The sequence below is a fragment of the Phycodurus eques genome, chromosome 22 (genome assembly GCF_024500275.1).
Source record: "Phycodurus eques isolate BA_2022a chromosome 22, UOR_Pequ_1.1, whole genome shotgun sequence".
NCBI classification, from domain to species: domain Eukaryota; kingdom Metazoa; phylum Chordata; class Actinopteri; order Syngnathiformes; family Syngnathidae; genus Phycodurus; species Phycodurus eques.
Window position 1 is genome coordinate 2,340,252 of NC_084546.1, and position 14,437 is coordinate 2,354,688.

At 47.8% G+C, this 14,437-nt stretch overlaps 2 protein-coding genes across 2 annotated transcripts; one reads left to right on the plus strand and one right to left on the minus strand.

Annotated features, from left to right (window-relative positions):
• Positions 1–16: 16 nt before the first annotated feature.
• On the plus strand, positions 17–810 carry ndufb2 (NADH:ubiquinone oxidoreductase subunit B2). The gene is made up of 4 exons (XM_061667221.1): positions 17–203; positions 348–492; positions 587–662; positions 731–810. Exons 1-3 carry the CDS (start codon positions 118–120, stop codon positions 659–661), a joined length of 306 nt encoding a protein of 101 aa, XP_061523205.1. The 5' UTR covers positions 17–117; the 3' UTR covers position 662; positions 731–810.
• Positions 708–14,097, minus strand: kdm7aa (lysine (K)-specific demethylase 7Aa). The gene is made up of 18 exons (XM_061667183.1): positions 13,722–14,097; positions 9,368–9,453; positions 9,151–9,268; positions 8,262–8,422; positions 6,757–6,898; positions 6,501–6,687; positions 6,258–6,420; positions 5,498–5,585; positions 5,319–5,425; positions 5,088–5,179; positions 4,927–5,013; positions 4,280–4,525; positions 4,083–4,210; positions 3,679–3,782; positions 3,495–3,589; positions 3,159–3,271; positions 2,741–3,078; positions 708–2,253 (listed from the first exon to the last, which is right to left on the minus strand). The coding sequence occupies exons 1-18, from the start codon at positions 13,817–13,819 to the stop codon at positions 2,165–2,167; spliced, it is 2,442 nt and encodes an 813-aa protein (XP_061523167.1). The 5' UTR covers positions 13,820–14,097; the 3' UTR covers positions 708–2,164.
• Positions 14,098–14,437: the final 340 nt, after the last annotated feature.

Below are 14,437 nucleotides of genomic sequence, written 5' to 3' on the forward strand. Positions count from 1 at the left end.
TGTCCAATCAGCGGCGTTGATGTTGCAGCACCGTCTGTTGACTGGGGAAGGTGACTTCGGCGAGATTCGGCTTTATTTTTTGTTACGTTTGCTGTGAAAAAGCTATTATCTGCCGTCATGTCCGCTTTTGGGAGGATATTGGGCGTCCTCCGGGGTGGCAGTCAGCTAGTTAAACGCGGGCCACAGAGGATAATGACGAGAAAGTAAGCGCCCCGCTAGCCTCCGATTCTATCATGCTAACGAGTCGTTTAAAAGTAGACAAATCGCGCGATAGCGTTGAATCTCGTTGACTTGTCAATTGAATTATATGGGCTTACCTGTTTGTTTTTTTTAAACCTATATTGTAGGGCAGGCGGTGGGCCGCACATCGAGCCACAGTACAGGCAATATCCTCAGCTCACCAAGAAACAGAAGTTCGAGGCGGAGTTTATTAGCGGTGCTATGTGGTTCTGGATCCTCTGGCACATGTGGCACGACTCCGATGCAGTGCTGGTAAGACGTCTGCAGTCATCACATCGGCGCCATCCTTAATATGCCAACTCGAGACTGTGACGAGCATCGTCATGTGCTATTCTTCCTACTTTAGGGCCATTTTCCTTGGCCCGATGCGTCTCAGTGGACAGATGAGGAGCTTGGAATTCCAGCAGATGACGAGGCATAAGGTGACTTAGAACACATTCAGAATTCATGGCAATATTCATGTTTCTTACCTTGTTTTGCTTCCTTGCAGATCATCAGGTTTGACGCCACCTCCCCAAATATTCACTGAAAGTCATCATTGTACATACAATAAATAATCCTCCAAGTTAACATTTGTTGTGTGTCATCAATCATCAGACTTCCCACTTATCATTTTGTTTTATTTACACGCAATTATTATTTTTTTTTATTGAAAAGCAGAAACAAAAATTCATCAACAGTGTCTCAGCTTGCCAGTGTTTCTATCATTTGTCGTTCAGAATGTAAGCAATTTGGGAACCAACACACATGAACACAAATGCCCGAGAGAGGGGGAAAAAAAAAAAATAATAGAAAAAGACGGCGAAGAAGGATGTAACAAACCCGGCCCGCAAACAGGGACGAAAGCGGCGGTGGCTATGTGAACAACTACAAACGCGAGCGATTAAAGTCACTCGCAGGTCATGCGCACGTCAACCTGAGCAGAGCTTAAAGCTACTTGGCATCTTTTTCAGATGTCTCCAATAACACTGAGCAGTGTTTCGATGGAGGGCAAAGAAGCAGGAAGAAAAAAAAACATTGTGAAAATGGCGAGAACATCCCCCGTCTGCATTCGTGACGTGGCTGGTGCTTTTATCGAAGGTTCTGTTCATGGCATCATTCCCTGAGAGTGTCAACAACTGCGAAGATCAGCACTATTTCCAGCTCCTTGCGACCTCCCGACACCACAGTGGCTCAGAATACTAAGTGGCACGGGTGGATTGAGGATTGAAAAAGAAAAGAAAGAAAAAAAAAAAAGAGACCCGTTCTAGTCACACATGGCCCAGGGAAAACAATACAACCAAAAACACCGGCTACAGGGAGAAGAATTGATAATTAGTAAATCAGCTGCTACATGACAAGATGACGAGCTCACCAACGCAAACACGCCACAGTTACAGAAAAACAAAGAGAAAGAACCTCCAAAATATAATAAAACTCTCTTCATTAATAAATAGATTTTTCAAAAAATCAGATAAAAGGAGAAATAAATTAAGCAAAATATCCATGAGCTTATCGTTTTTTGTTTTGTTTTTTGTTTTTTAAAGTTTCCTATTCAAACCAACCAGGGCAGTGATCAGCTCGTAGAAAAAGAATGAAAAAGGAACAAAACAAACAAAAAAAAGCTGCTGCCCTTCCGAGTTCTTTATTGCTGGTGAATCTTAAAAGCATGAGCACCATTTTTGAAATCTGCTGCCCAAAATAAAATAAACAAAATTTAAAATACAACTTGGCGTCAAAAGTTGTTTGGTAAACCTCATCGTCATCCTCCATTTTAATGCCCGCGTCGCTCCCTTCCTCGTCCTCCATTTGTGATTAGTGTGCTTGTCGTAAAGTGGTGCATGACCCAGTGTCGGTTGTCCTCCTCATGTCGTCTTATTTCCAAAAAGCGTCGCAATATTGATAAAAACAATCCCCTCGAAAATGAGCGTCTTTTGTTGTTTTCTCAGACAAAAACCCGACTGTGTCTGTTGATTTTCAAAATCTTGCCCAGTCTCTGCTTGGCCGTGGCCATTCCTTTTTTGGGACGCTTGCCTGAGAACAAAGAAATAATCAAGTCAGGAAATGTTTACAATGTTGAATACTCTTTTGTTGTATGTGAAGCTGCTCCGTGTATGTCAAAAGTAGCAGTTGTTTTTAGGCTTTTTCTGTAACATCAATGCTAATTTCCATTAGCTTGTTCGTGCTGTTTCACATTATATGTTAGCATTAAGCTACCAGATGTATATTATACGGTTTAGTGGTATATTTTGGCGTTTAAATATATATTGTTTATGCCTGCATTTCTTTGGTGTGTTCAGATATTTTTACAATATTTAAAAAGGTGTGTTTCAAGAAGTTTAAATGTATCGAAATCATCTGGGGATCGGGACGGCGCCTTGCCTCGGGTAGCAAAAATCCGCCAGTCATTAAGGTTTACACTGTACTATAATCGCAACGGAATACTTTTTCCGAAACGAAGCTCCTCAACTCAAAATGCCATTAGTGCGAACATGAATTGACTGAGTAACTGCTGTCAAACCTTTCGTGGCTTGATTGCTGACGGGCGGGGGGTTGGGGGCGTGCCTCTTGGAGGGGTGCAGGGGCGGCGACATGTCGGGGTCACAGTACTGGTAGTCGTGCTCCGGGCTGGGGAGGCCCTGATTGTCCCAGGCCTCGCTGCTGTTGCCTTGGCTGTCCATGGGGCTGGCGTCCCCCTGCTGGCGGCGGGGCGTCGGGCTCCGCCGCCCCGCGGGTCCGGACGACCACCAGGGCTCCCGGGGCGAGGCCGCCTTCTCTGGCTTGGAGGAGCACAGCAGGCCGGCCATGGAAAGCATCCCCTGAATGGCTTCTTCCGTGCTCGGTGAGGTAGGACGTTCTCTGCGGGGGGACCAGAACGCGCCGTCATTTACCCGCAGCGGCGCCCAAATATGGTCGTCCTTCTTGTCCGGGCGACTTACCGTTTGAGTGGTTTCTGCCGAGACTGGTCCAGCTCGATAGTGTGTCCTTTCTGCCTTTGCTCCTCTTCCTCGGAATCGTCATCGGAAGAGGACGACAGCGGCGACACTTTGCGCTACGAGCACAAATTACACTGAAATCAACAATTAGCTCGCAGCTCTTTTGCCCTTTTTGAGCCCCCTGACGTGAGTTACCTCGTGTTGGGCCACGTGTCAAAGTATAGATCCATTAGATATGCAACATTTGCTTTTATTTCATTTACACACGCAAAACAAATCAGCGGATAAATGTCCCTCTCCGACCACCGTACTTCTTGCCCAAATCAGACGGCTACGCACTTGTGTGGGTGTGTCGCTGTCCGAATCCACGTCCGATGCACACGAGTGTCCCGACGCTTCTTCCCCGAGTTCGCTCTTCACTCTCTGCACACCCGCTGCACCACACACACACACACACACACGTCAAGTCACAAAATGGTAGACATAAATGTGAGATGACGACTCAGCGGTAAGTACGACTGACCCGCGTGGGCGTCGGCGTGCGGCCCCCGACTGATCCGGTCGCACTTGACATCGGCGCTCTTGTTGGTGTCGCACTCCGCCTTGACCACAGGCCGCCTCATATCCCTAAATATGAAGAAAATTAAAAAAAAAAAAAATGTAATTAGCTGATGATGACATAAAGAAAGAGGAGGCTACATGGATATTTGGTGTAAAAAATTAGCCCCAATTATGAGTGCAATTGGCCCCCGATTTAAATATTTGCCTGTTACTTATTTAAATTTTTGACGTATTGTTTTTAAGATGTGTGCAATGTCTTCCTGTGTACGTCAGCTATTGGAAGGATGACTGGAAACGAAGCAAAACGAAAACCTCGATGTCCGGTTGAGGCTCGAATGCGATTGTGAATCCGGGACCCGTTCTGACCGTATGATCCTGCCGTTGACCAGCATGAGTCTGAGGTGATTCTCCTCCAGAGATTCAGCAGCCGCGGCAGCCGACGCCGTCGACGCTTTGTTGAGCTTCCCGCGAACTTTGGCGCAGAACGCCGGATCCTGCGGAGTCCAAACCGCAGGTTAGCTACGCCCAAAAGGCACCGTGGGAAAAGAGTTTTCCTCTCTCACCTCCTCCAGGGGGCCCACCTCCAGCCTCCTCAGCACCTCCCTGGTGTGTCTCTCCAGGATGTCCAGGTTGGACGGCGTCCTGGGCGCCTGCCGCTGCTCCCGCAGGCGGCGGGCGGCGCGCCTGGCCTGCCGCGCCTGGCACAGACGCTCCAGGGTGGCGCGAGTGGACGAGCACCCGTTGGATCCTGCGCAGAGGCTTCCCTGAGATTTGAGCGGCTTGACGCCACCGCCGCTGCTCGGTTCCTCCTGAGGGGCGAGGAGGCGCACTTTGAAAATTGACACCGTCATGTAAAGTACAGCGGTGCCTTGAGATGGACTTTTATTTGTTCCATAAACACTATAAAAAAAAAAAAATCTTTTAATAGGAAAAAAATCAATCTATAATATTGCATTTTTTAAAAACGACATACACTAATGACATAATTCATTAAAACATATATATATATATATTTTTTTTTTTGCTTTAATTCATTGAACATTGTGCTGCTCCTTGTGGTGTGGCCACTTGGGGGCAGTATAACACAGACACAAATAAACATCGAGGGTCACAGCTTCTAAATCGTAAGATGGAGTGATTTTTAGTTGTTCTTCGCAGAGGATAAAGAATATATGCCTGTGCCACATTATCTGTCGCTATGAATCCTGACCTCCAGGTGCCGTATTTCCTTGGTGAGCTCCTTGATGAGATGGTTGGGCCTGATGTTGTCCGGGACCTCGCTGTTGGGCTGAGTCACCTGAGAAGACATCAAGCCAGGAAACGTCAAGCGACGTGACGGACTACGAAGGAACACGGTGGGCTAGAACACACCTCTCTCTTCAACCAGGTCTTGAGTGCGCAAATGAGAGCCTTCACGCCCTCCGTTAGGTACGTCGGAGGTGGACAGGTGTCTTCTCGGAGCTCTGACGGTGGACGAACGCAATAAAAGCATTTATTTAAAAAAAAAAAAAAAAAAAAAAGCAAATTTGAGAGTTGAATTTCTTGGTGTAATACGTTTTTATAGCATCAAATTGCATCTTTGTCGTCAGTATTCAAACTCACCTTTGAGAGTTTCCAGAAGGTTCTTGGCCACATACCAACTGATGGCCTCAAAGTAAGGAAACTTGAAGAGGTCGGGCGTTTTCAGACGACGCTCCATTTCGTAACACCTGGCCAACAATATGAGTCATGAATCCTGAACACTTTCCAGACTTTCATTTTGAAAAGTTGTGATGAAGAACCTGAGCTGCATGCCGATGTTGAGGTTGTGCAGGAAGTTGCCGCCGAACGCCATGCAATCCTCAGAGGTGAGGACGGCGTGGATCCAGCCTGCGGGGGGCGCCACAGCGTCAACATGAATAAGCTACTACGACTGCTACTTGATCCAGTGACGCGCACCGGCCAAAACGGGCCAGACGGGTTCCTGGCATTATCTTATGCAAACAAACAAATACCACTTGGTACAACTTTTATCACCACAGACACACACACACGGAGACAAACTGTTTTTTTTTTAAACAGCTCTATGTGAGAGAAAGCAGATTTGAGCGGGGGGGCTCGGGTCCGAACCCACTCGGCCGCCCTCCTGCGTCATTCCAACCTCTCGGGCAAAGAGTCGCTGAGGACAATTTAGCAGTTAGCGCCGCCGACACGTTTGATTGACGGGCTCGTTCATTTCAGCAGCGGGAAGCAAACCAGCGCAAATACTTCAGTAGATTTGTCAAGTTACCGGGAACTTGAGTCATTCTTTTTCGGACGCCTTTGTACTTCCGTACTTTCTATTCCTCAATTTGTCAAAATAGGCTCGGTACTTCTTTTAATGAGAGCCGATGACGACACAAAGTAAAAAAAAGGCTAAAGCAAATAGAGAGGCAACAGTCAAGTTTTCACTCTTGTACTTGAATCCCATTTCAGAGTCTGTACAGGAGTTGAATCAGTATTTTTGGTTCTTTTCAGTGTATGAGCTCAATTTCGCCCCCGTGGCCAAAGGAGCGTGCGTACCTGTGGGGATGAGCAGCGTGGTTCCCTGCGGCACGACGCACTTGTAACACTTGTCCACTTTGTCCCCGAAGAAGACCTCGCTCTGATTGGGCGAGGAGCTCCAGGCCTCGTACAGCGCCAGGTTGGCGGGCGTGGGCCTGATCAGGTAGAAGACCTTCTCGCCCTGACCCAAACCAGAGTGCCACACGGTTATTTCCCCCACTTCCCGTAGGCGGCGCGTCTCAATACTCGAGTGCCACTTACCCAGAGGACGTGGTACCACACGGAGGTGCCGCCGAAGTCGATGTGGAAGTCGGTGTAGCTGTCCTTGACGCCCATCAGGCAGTACTTCTGCACAAACGGCTTGGGGAAGAACGAGTCGTCCGGCCAGTAGTTCTCCACCCAGGACATCTTCTGAGCCACGTCGGGCACCTCCACCAGCTCGGACATCCTCCACAGACAGATTCAAAATGTCGTTCATTTGAATCGGAATAACGGTCGGATCGGGACCGGCGCTCACTTGGTGTCGGAGAACTCCAGGCTGATGAGGTTGAGCACTTTGGGCCGCTGCGGGCTGGTGAAATACTCGATGAACTGGCTAAGCTTCATCTTGGTGTCGGCTTGCCTCGCTACGTCGATCACGTCGATCACTTTGTCGCCACCTGCGGTCAACGCGAGGCATTACACCACTATGAAGCTGCAGCAATAACAGTCGCTCATTGCAGAAGATAAAGAATATAGGCCAGTGGGTATTGCGACATTGACGAGTGGGACGAAACCCACGTAGTGAGTGGCACGCGGCGGCCATTTTTCAAGCCCAGAGACTAAACAAACGCCAGGAAAAGATGGAGGACAACATCTGTGCCGCTACAAATCACACCGGGGCGACACGTAGGGTTCCGCAGCTGCTTGTTCCAACTTTCCCCGCCAACAAAGACCTTTTATGACCCCACCGCACTTTGCATGTAAACACACACACACACACACACACACGCAGCCCAGCTGGCCTGTGTTTGATGAAAGCCAACAGCTGGAACACCAAAAAGCCAAAAGTGCCTGAAAAGAGTCAGTGCAGACAGGCGCCTCACTAAAAGGCTCGTCTACAACTCAAGCCACGACATGGATACTGATATTTAGGGGGGGGGGGGGGGGATAATTTGCTCCATCCAAAAGCACAAAAAGTTCAAGTTTTGGAAAGAATTCTCCCTATTTGGAGTTTTCCTAAAGCTAACTTTAAAGACAACAAATTAAACGAAAACAAACACAGATCTTTTTTTTGGGGGGGGGGGGGGGTGGCATGGAGAAAATCACAATACAAAATTTAACCCTCCTCTTATGTTGTGGATATATAAATTTGAAAGTACAATTCTAAAACATATTGAAAAATAAACCATATGGAGAAAAAATAAATAAAATAATAATAATACATTGCTAACTGCTAAGCTAATGTGACACGTACAGCAGCGAAAGACCAGAGGAAGTGCTTAGCTGATACAATAAACTTTGAACAAGTCTAGAGCGCGTTACAGTGGAGCGAAAACAAGTACGAACTGCAAATTAAATTACGCCCGAAAAAACTGCAACGAACTAGTCGATCAATTGAGGTTTGCTAAGGGTCTGTATAAGCCCGTCAGAAATGCTCGTACAACACTTAAGTTTATATCAAGATATGAAGCGTTAGTGTTGAAGGCGTTCAATTGATCCCGCAATATGAATGCGAGGCCATATCGCGCAGGCTTACAACCAGCCGGCAGACGAAATGTAATTGGACACCCGAGCGTCTGCTCCGAACACCTGCGCTTCGCGTTCGATAGACGGCGGAGTACGGGCGGGAGGGGGGTGGGGGGGGGGGGTTCGGAAGGAGTCGTGAACTTAACGACCCCCGTGGCGGCGGTCTGTAACAGGAGACGGCGAGCGGCGTGGTCAAACAGAGGCCGGACGTCCCGGAAACGCGTTCGCCACGCACGCTTGGCGTTTCCTTCCTGTGCACATAAAGGGAATTCGCGAGACGACGCGGCGTCTTACCCACGTACTGCTCCACGTCTCGCACGCCGAAGGAGGGCGGCGGCAGCCGGAGGCCGAGGCCCTCCATCTCGGTGACGGCGATGGGGCGGCGGAAGCCGCAGCGCTCCAGGAACTTGGTCGTCACCTGCTCGCCGTGCATGCGCATCACGATCTCCTCGCCGCTGGAAAAGCGCATTGTTTACAGTGGCGTCAGTAACAAATAAAATGGCATTAGAGGATGAAAAATCTACATTTGATTTATTGATATTATGCTCGAACTGTTATTTCTCATTTTTGTCTCATTTGTTTTCTATTTAAGGTTTGCGTTATCCATCTGGTACATATTAAGGTTTGATATATTCATTCATTTTTACAGTATATTTATTCATTAATTTTGACTTAATTTTGTATTTGTTTTTATATATTTGGGATTTGGTGCTTTTGCTTTATTTTATTCATAATTTCAATGGAATTAAGATTTTTGGCTCTTTTGAGTTGGTGTTTTTTTTCAATGCAATTAAGGTTTTTATACATTTGAGGTTTGATGTTTTTCATTTTAGATTTGAGGTTTTTGGTTTATTTGTATTAATATAGTTAAAGGTTGTAGTTATTGTTTTAATGTCCTTAATTTTTGTACACATTTAAGACACTTATTTTTGTACTATATCTCAGGTTTTCAGTTTTTTTCATATGTAATATATTTAAGTTTTTTTTTTTTTTTTTGCATATCCAACAACAATAATAATAATAAATCAAAATATAGGGTGGCTATATCACCCTGTACACCTTGAACAATTTTCTATATAATCTATCGACTTGTGTTTCTGTCTTACGGCAGCGGCCATCTTATTGTAACACGTTCGAAAGCTTTATTTTCCCAATCATCGTTGCAAATGTCTCGACGGCGCACCTGGGGAAGGTCCTGCTCTGCAGCTCCTCGACAAACATCGCGGTGCCGGCTTGCACCGGCTTGGCTCTGTCGTTGGGCTCCGTGTAATCGTGGCGGTGCCAATTCTTACGCCTTTTCACTGGGGGCGGGGGAAAAAGGTCACATTGAAGCAATATACTTTTTTCCCCCTCTTTCTATAACAACAACAACAACAACAAGGAGAAGAGGCGAGACTCACTGAGGGAGGGTCCGTGCAGGACGTCACAGTTGGGACAGTGGTAAACGTCGATATCCACCGCATGGTGCTCCTCCACGTGCACGCAGCTGCAAACCGACGTGATAGACGGTTAGATGCAAAAGACACAAAAGAGCGAGCGGGAGAGAATTATGTTTCAATATAAAGAGTCAAATGACACGGTCGGTAGGTTTATTGACAACTCTAAATTGCCCGTAGGTGTGAATGTGAGTGCGAATGGTTGTTAGTTTGTATGTGCCCTGCGATTGGCTGGCGACCGGTTCAGGGTGCACCCCGCCTCGTGCCCGATGATAGCTGGGATAGGCTCCAGCACGCCCGCGACACTAGTGAGGAGAAGCGACTCAGAAAATGGGATGGATGGCACGGTCGGGGTTTCAAAGCCACTTTTGCGGCTGCATTACACGGCGAGGCAAGATGTCCCCGCTTGACCTAAAATGGCTTCCGGGCTGGCAGTTGAAAATAGCGGCTCGCTTCCGCTCGCCTCCCTTCCTTCCTCCCCTCGCTCGGCCCGGAGGAGTTTTCATCAACGACAAGATGATATTAAGACGGCGACGGTCGCTCTGCGCCACGCGAAGTCGGTCCGAGATGTGCGCTGCGGTGGGGGGGAAGATGGACGCTGCGCTTTGATGTACTTGCAGGAAAGCGCAAAGAGGAAAGAAAAGTACGAGGGGGGGGACGTTGTGTACTTAGGAAGCGGCAGGATCCTGTGAGTTCTTCACAGTTGCGACGGGCGTGACAACGTGTCCCTAAATGACTCGGGCAGAAGCGCGCACTGAGGACGGAGTGTTCTAGAGGCCAGATGCGCTGGCGCTTCCCCGCCCGCCGCCGCCGCCTCAGCACGTGACTCGGAAGGAGCCGTTAGCGGCGCGCGGCTGTAGTATTCGGCTCATGTTTCCACCACGTGCTCGCTCGGAGGAAAGCGTGACTCGCTCGACGCGGCCTCCCTCTGCGCGCCCCGGCGAGCGACCTCGGCTGACTTTTCCGCGGCTGCGGCGGCGGGAAAAAGGACGGGGCGGGCTCCCGAGCGTCACCCGCGGCGGGAGGGGAAATCGGGCTGAGGAAGTGAGGGGGCGCAAGTATTTCCTTGCTACCTCCCACACGTGACAATCTTAGGATTTGTACAATGTTTATGAAACATTTTTTTTTTTTACCATACACAGTTATATCACGCTGCAAAAACTCAAAATCTTAAGAATATTTGTCTTATTGCTAGTGAAAACTAATTTGATTACACTTTTCGACTCATCGCCTAAAAAGTCGTGCCGAAAACCATCACGGAAGAAAAAAAGCCGAGAACGGCGGATTTTCTTTCTCACTGCAAAAGTGTCAAATGATTTCGTAAATGTTTTTGAAATGGACATTGTTTAAACCGTAACTAAATGGTAAACTATGATCCCAAAACGCTTCATATAAGCTCAAACATATCATTTCAAACTCATGTTACAACACTCCCCTTAAAAATAAATGGCTTGCAGATTGTTTGCTTTTGACAAAATGTACCAGAGGTGCGCGAAAACTTGCTACCTTCCATGAACAACCCAGGCTAAACAACATGAGACAAAGATGTTAGTCTCTCAGTTGAGAAGATGTATTGTCTTCAACATACTTCCTTGACACCAACTACTACTTTCCTATTAGCCAGGACATCTTGGAGCTTTATTAAAAAAAAAAAAAAAAAGGCAGCACAAAAACTGACGGGTTCACTCTAACAACAATGAAACTAATCAGACGGCCATGTTTGAAAATGTTGTGCCTCTGCGGAGGTCTGATTGGCAAGCAGAATGTTCCTTCCGAGCGGAGATGAGCGGTGGCCTTGGACTCCGTCCACTTCCTGTCATCGGGGGCCTCCTTCCTGTGTGGCGTATTCATTAGCTGGCGCAGTGAGAGGGTTCCATTGTCCTGCGCGGGGCACAAAAGGCCGGAGGCGGCCACGGCCATTATTTTAAGCGCTAAATAAGCACGCCGCACGGGGGAGGCGCTACGCCCACATTAGGGGCACCCGCCGGAGGATCGCCGGCTGGCTTTATCTGACCAGGAGGCCCGCTAACGAACGCGAACACGGCTTTTAACGGCAGCTACCTGGCCGACACGGAAATGGACGGTCCCGAGTGGTTCAACGTCCGCCAGCGCTAAAAAGGTACTCCATCTTTCTTTAGTGGCGGCTCACATGCCAGGCGCGATGTCGACGGATCGCGGCGTGAACTTGGCTCCGTGCCACGGCCATTGATCGCCGCCTCATTACCGTCGTCACCGCCTGGCGCCTAAATTAGCCGGCGAGCGTGTGATCCAGGCCTGACCCACTGACGATTCCCACAGCTTGCAAACGGACTTCCAGGAAACACTTCCACACAAAGATCCCGCTAAGTTCTACACAAAACACAGCGACGGACGCTAAAATCTGTGTCAAAGGCGATGAGCCAGGAGGAAAGAGTGCTTAAAAGACACAAAATGCCCAAAGTTTGGGATCCTTTCACACTTAACAAGGAAAATAAAGTGCAATGTGTACCATGGTTAACAAGCAAGCTTCACAGATACTACAGTAAAACGTGAAGATGGCAACTGAAAGTAGACAAATACCTGCACCTCACATGCATATTTTGTAATGGTATTATGTAGAAAGCTTGAAAATATATAAACACCACAGCACATGGGGCTAGACAGGACAACATTCCAAATTTCTTTGATTCTTCAGGTTTTCCTCATTGGAAAAAGCTTCAAATGTCAAATTTTGGTCCGCCAACATTAGCCCCGTCGTCGTGTTGGCCCACTCTCAGATTATTTTGGCAGCTCACCCCGTGCCATTACGCAATCGCTTCCGTCATTTCTGAGAAAATGCTTTGGTGTTTTCCTGAAGTGTTGCCGTGGTGACACGCACACGCGCGCCAACGGGCACAATACGTGACGCAATTTCCTTCGGCCGCGTTGCCATGGAGCCCGATTGGGTGACCTCCAAGCCAGAGATGAACTTTACAGGGGTGTGCCACTGAACTTGATAGCGGACGCACACACGCACAAAGTTGTGTAACAATGAGTCACTGGAAGTGCTGATAACGGCACAGCCACTCGACGTGACTAATATGCGTGGAAGCAGAAGTTGCTGAGAAACACGCAACAAAAGGATGACTAGTGCTAAATAATATCATAAAGGGGAAAGTGGCAGAATAAAGGAGCATGACAATTTTTGTTTGAGCATGTTTTAACATTTTGCGTTCACACAACAACAACAAAAACTACAATCTTGACTTACAAGTGTCCAAACTTTTTCTAATGACAAATTGCTGCTGTTTTGCATGTTTTTGCTTTGTGTTGTGAGCAAATGTTTTTTGGTTTTTTTAAAGAAAAAGCGATTAAAAGTATGTGACAAATTATGCTCAATTAAACAGTCACACAAATAACACACAAACAGTCAAACACACAAATACAAAATGAAAACACTGGCAAGGGGCATATTGCTAATGATGTCACTCAACGGTTCACGCCCCCTTGAAAACATAAAAACATTTGTTTAGTGTTAGTCAAGGCACCACTGTATCCAGCATTCACCCAAAAAAATAACAGTCCAAAAATGTGATGCTTTTGAGTGTGTTCTCAAATGCACTTCCAACTTTGGCCTGTAGGGGTCCCCTCGGCCATGTGCCTCAGAAAAGGGGATTTAAATTTCTCAAGCTGTCAATCAAAAGCGCCACCACAATAACAAGGTCCTTGTTCTCAAAACGTCGCCTTTTAAGTCAAACGGGGGAGTCAAAAACGCAACATAATGAGCCGGATTGTTCGCGAAAAAGGGGTAAAAAAAAAATGGTGGTACAAAACAGAATCCTCGCGAGCCACGTTTAACAATAGGGGAAGTTGCTCGAGGAGCGTGCCAACGTAAATACGTTCGGAAGTCAAGAACGCCACCCAGGAGCCATTTGCATGAAATAAATGTAAAAAAAAAAAAAAACCACAACAAGAATGGAGCGCTTTTGAAGCTGAACACGCCGCCTTTGTAGATGACGTCGAGCTTGACTGACAACAAGCTCGACGACCCCGCATTTGAGAATAAAACTATTTGTCTTTTGTCTCCGTGCGGAATTACAAACAACACAAACTGTCGTGTCACTTGTAGTGCATTCCGACAAAAAGAAAATTCATCAAATCAAATCCAGGCGGTTTCAAAGAAAACCGAGCCCACTTTCTTCAGCGAACTCGCGTCAATAGACGATTTAAAGCCCCCGAGGCTAAGCTAACTTAGCCACCGGTCCGCCGCTCGGAGAACCGTCGCCTGTTTCGGACGCACCCGCCGTGTTTGTCCCCTCAAACGCGCCTCGGCTGCGGGAGAACACCTTAGCCCACGTACCTGCCGTGGAACCAGTCCTTGCAGATGTCGCACTCGATCATAAACCGGCTCACGTCGTAGGGCTGCCGGCAGACACAGTACAGCGGGGCCGCCGCCATCTTGCTACTGTCCCCAAACAACGCAGGAACGATTGCGGGGCGGAGGGTTGGGGTTCGGCGGCCGGAAGTTGCCGAAGGGAGCCGAGTGCAGCCGAAGCGAGGCCGAACGAGGCGACCGCTGCAGCCTGTGACGACATAAAGATTATTGATGATTGGCAATTATTTACAATACCAGTTTTGATAACTTGCTACAATTTCATTGTTGCGTAAATTGACGTGTGTCAAACGATTCGAAGTGCTCTCTGTTTACTTTGTACTCAGCAGACAAGGCATAAAAAGACAAATAAGCCCCCGGCTACGTCACCATGGAGCGTGGCTGACATGCCCTACGTGCCTGTGCGGTGATTGGCAATGGGAGGGGGGTAGTGGGCACTGCCGACCACCCCTCAGTTTCATCATCCTCCTGCGCCCCCACACGCCCATCTGTTGTAACCCTGCAGAGGCAAGCAGCCCTTGGAGCTCCTTTAAAAGCGCCTCAAAATAAGCCGTACAACAGATAAACGCCATGTTAACACAAGACGTAAGTATTACAACTAAGCCCACTTTTAATATTACTAACAATTTAGAGGCTTTGCTTTTACAAGCATTCAATTGAATCCCCGCCTTCGTTTCAGCGTG

What these genes read in the sequence shown, in the direction of transcription:
- ndufb2 (XM_061667221.1), top strand. Translation starts at nt 118, where the DNA reads ATGTCCGCTTTTGGGAGGATATTGGGCGTCCTCCGGGGTGGCAGTCAG. An exon ending in CAGAGGATAATGACGAGAAA is followed by an intron (nt 204 to 347) that starts GTAAGCGCCCCG and finishes CCTATATTGTAG; the next exon opens with GGCAGGCGGTGGGCCGCACA. An exon ending in ACGACTCCGATGCAGTGCTG is followed by an intron (nt 493 to 586) that starts GTAAGACGTCTG and finishes TTCCTACTTTAG; the next exon opens with GGCCATTTTCCTTGGCCCGA.
- kdm7aa (XM_061667183.1), bottom strand. Translation starts at nt 13,819, where the DNA reads ATGGCGGCGGCCCCGCTGTACTGTGTCTGCCGGCAGCCCTACGACGTG. An exon ending in CCTTCTGGAAACTCTCAAAG is followed by an intron (nt 5,180 to 5,318) that starts GTGAGTTTGAAT and finishes GTCCACCGTCAG; the next exon opens with AGCTCCGAGAAGACACCTGT. An exon ending in GTCAACGGCAGGATCATACG is followed by an intron (nt 3,783 to 4,082) that starts GTCAGAACGGGT and finishes CTTCATATTTAG; the next exon opens with GGATATGAGGCGGCCTGTGG.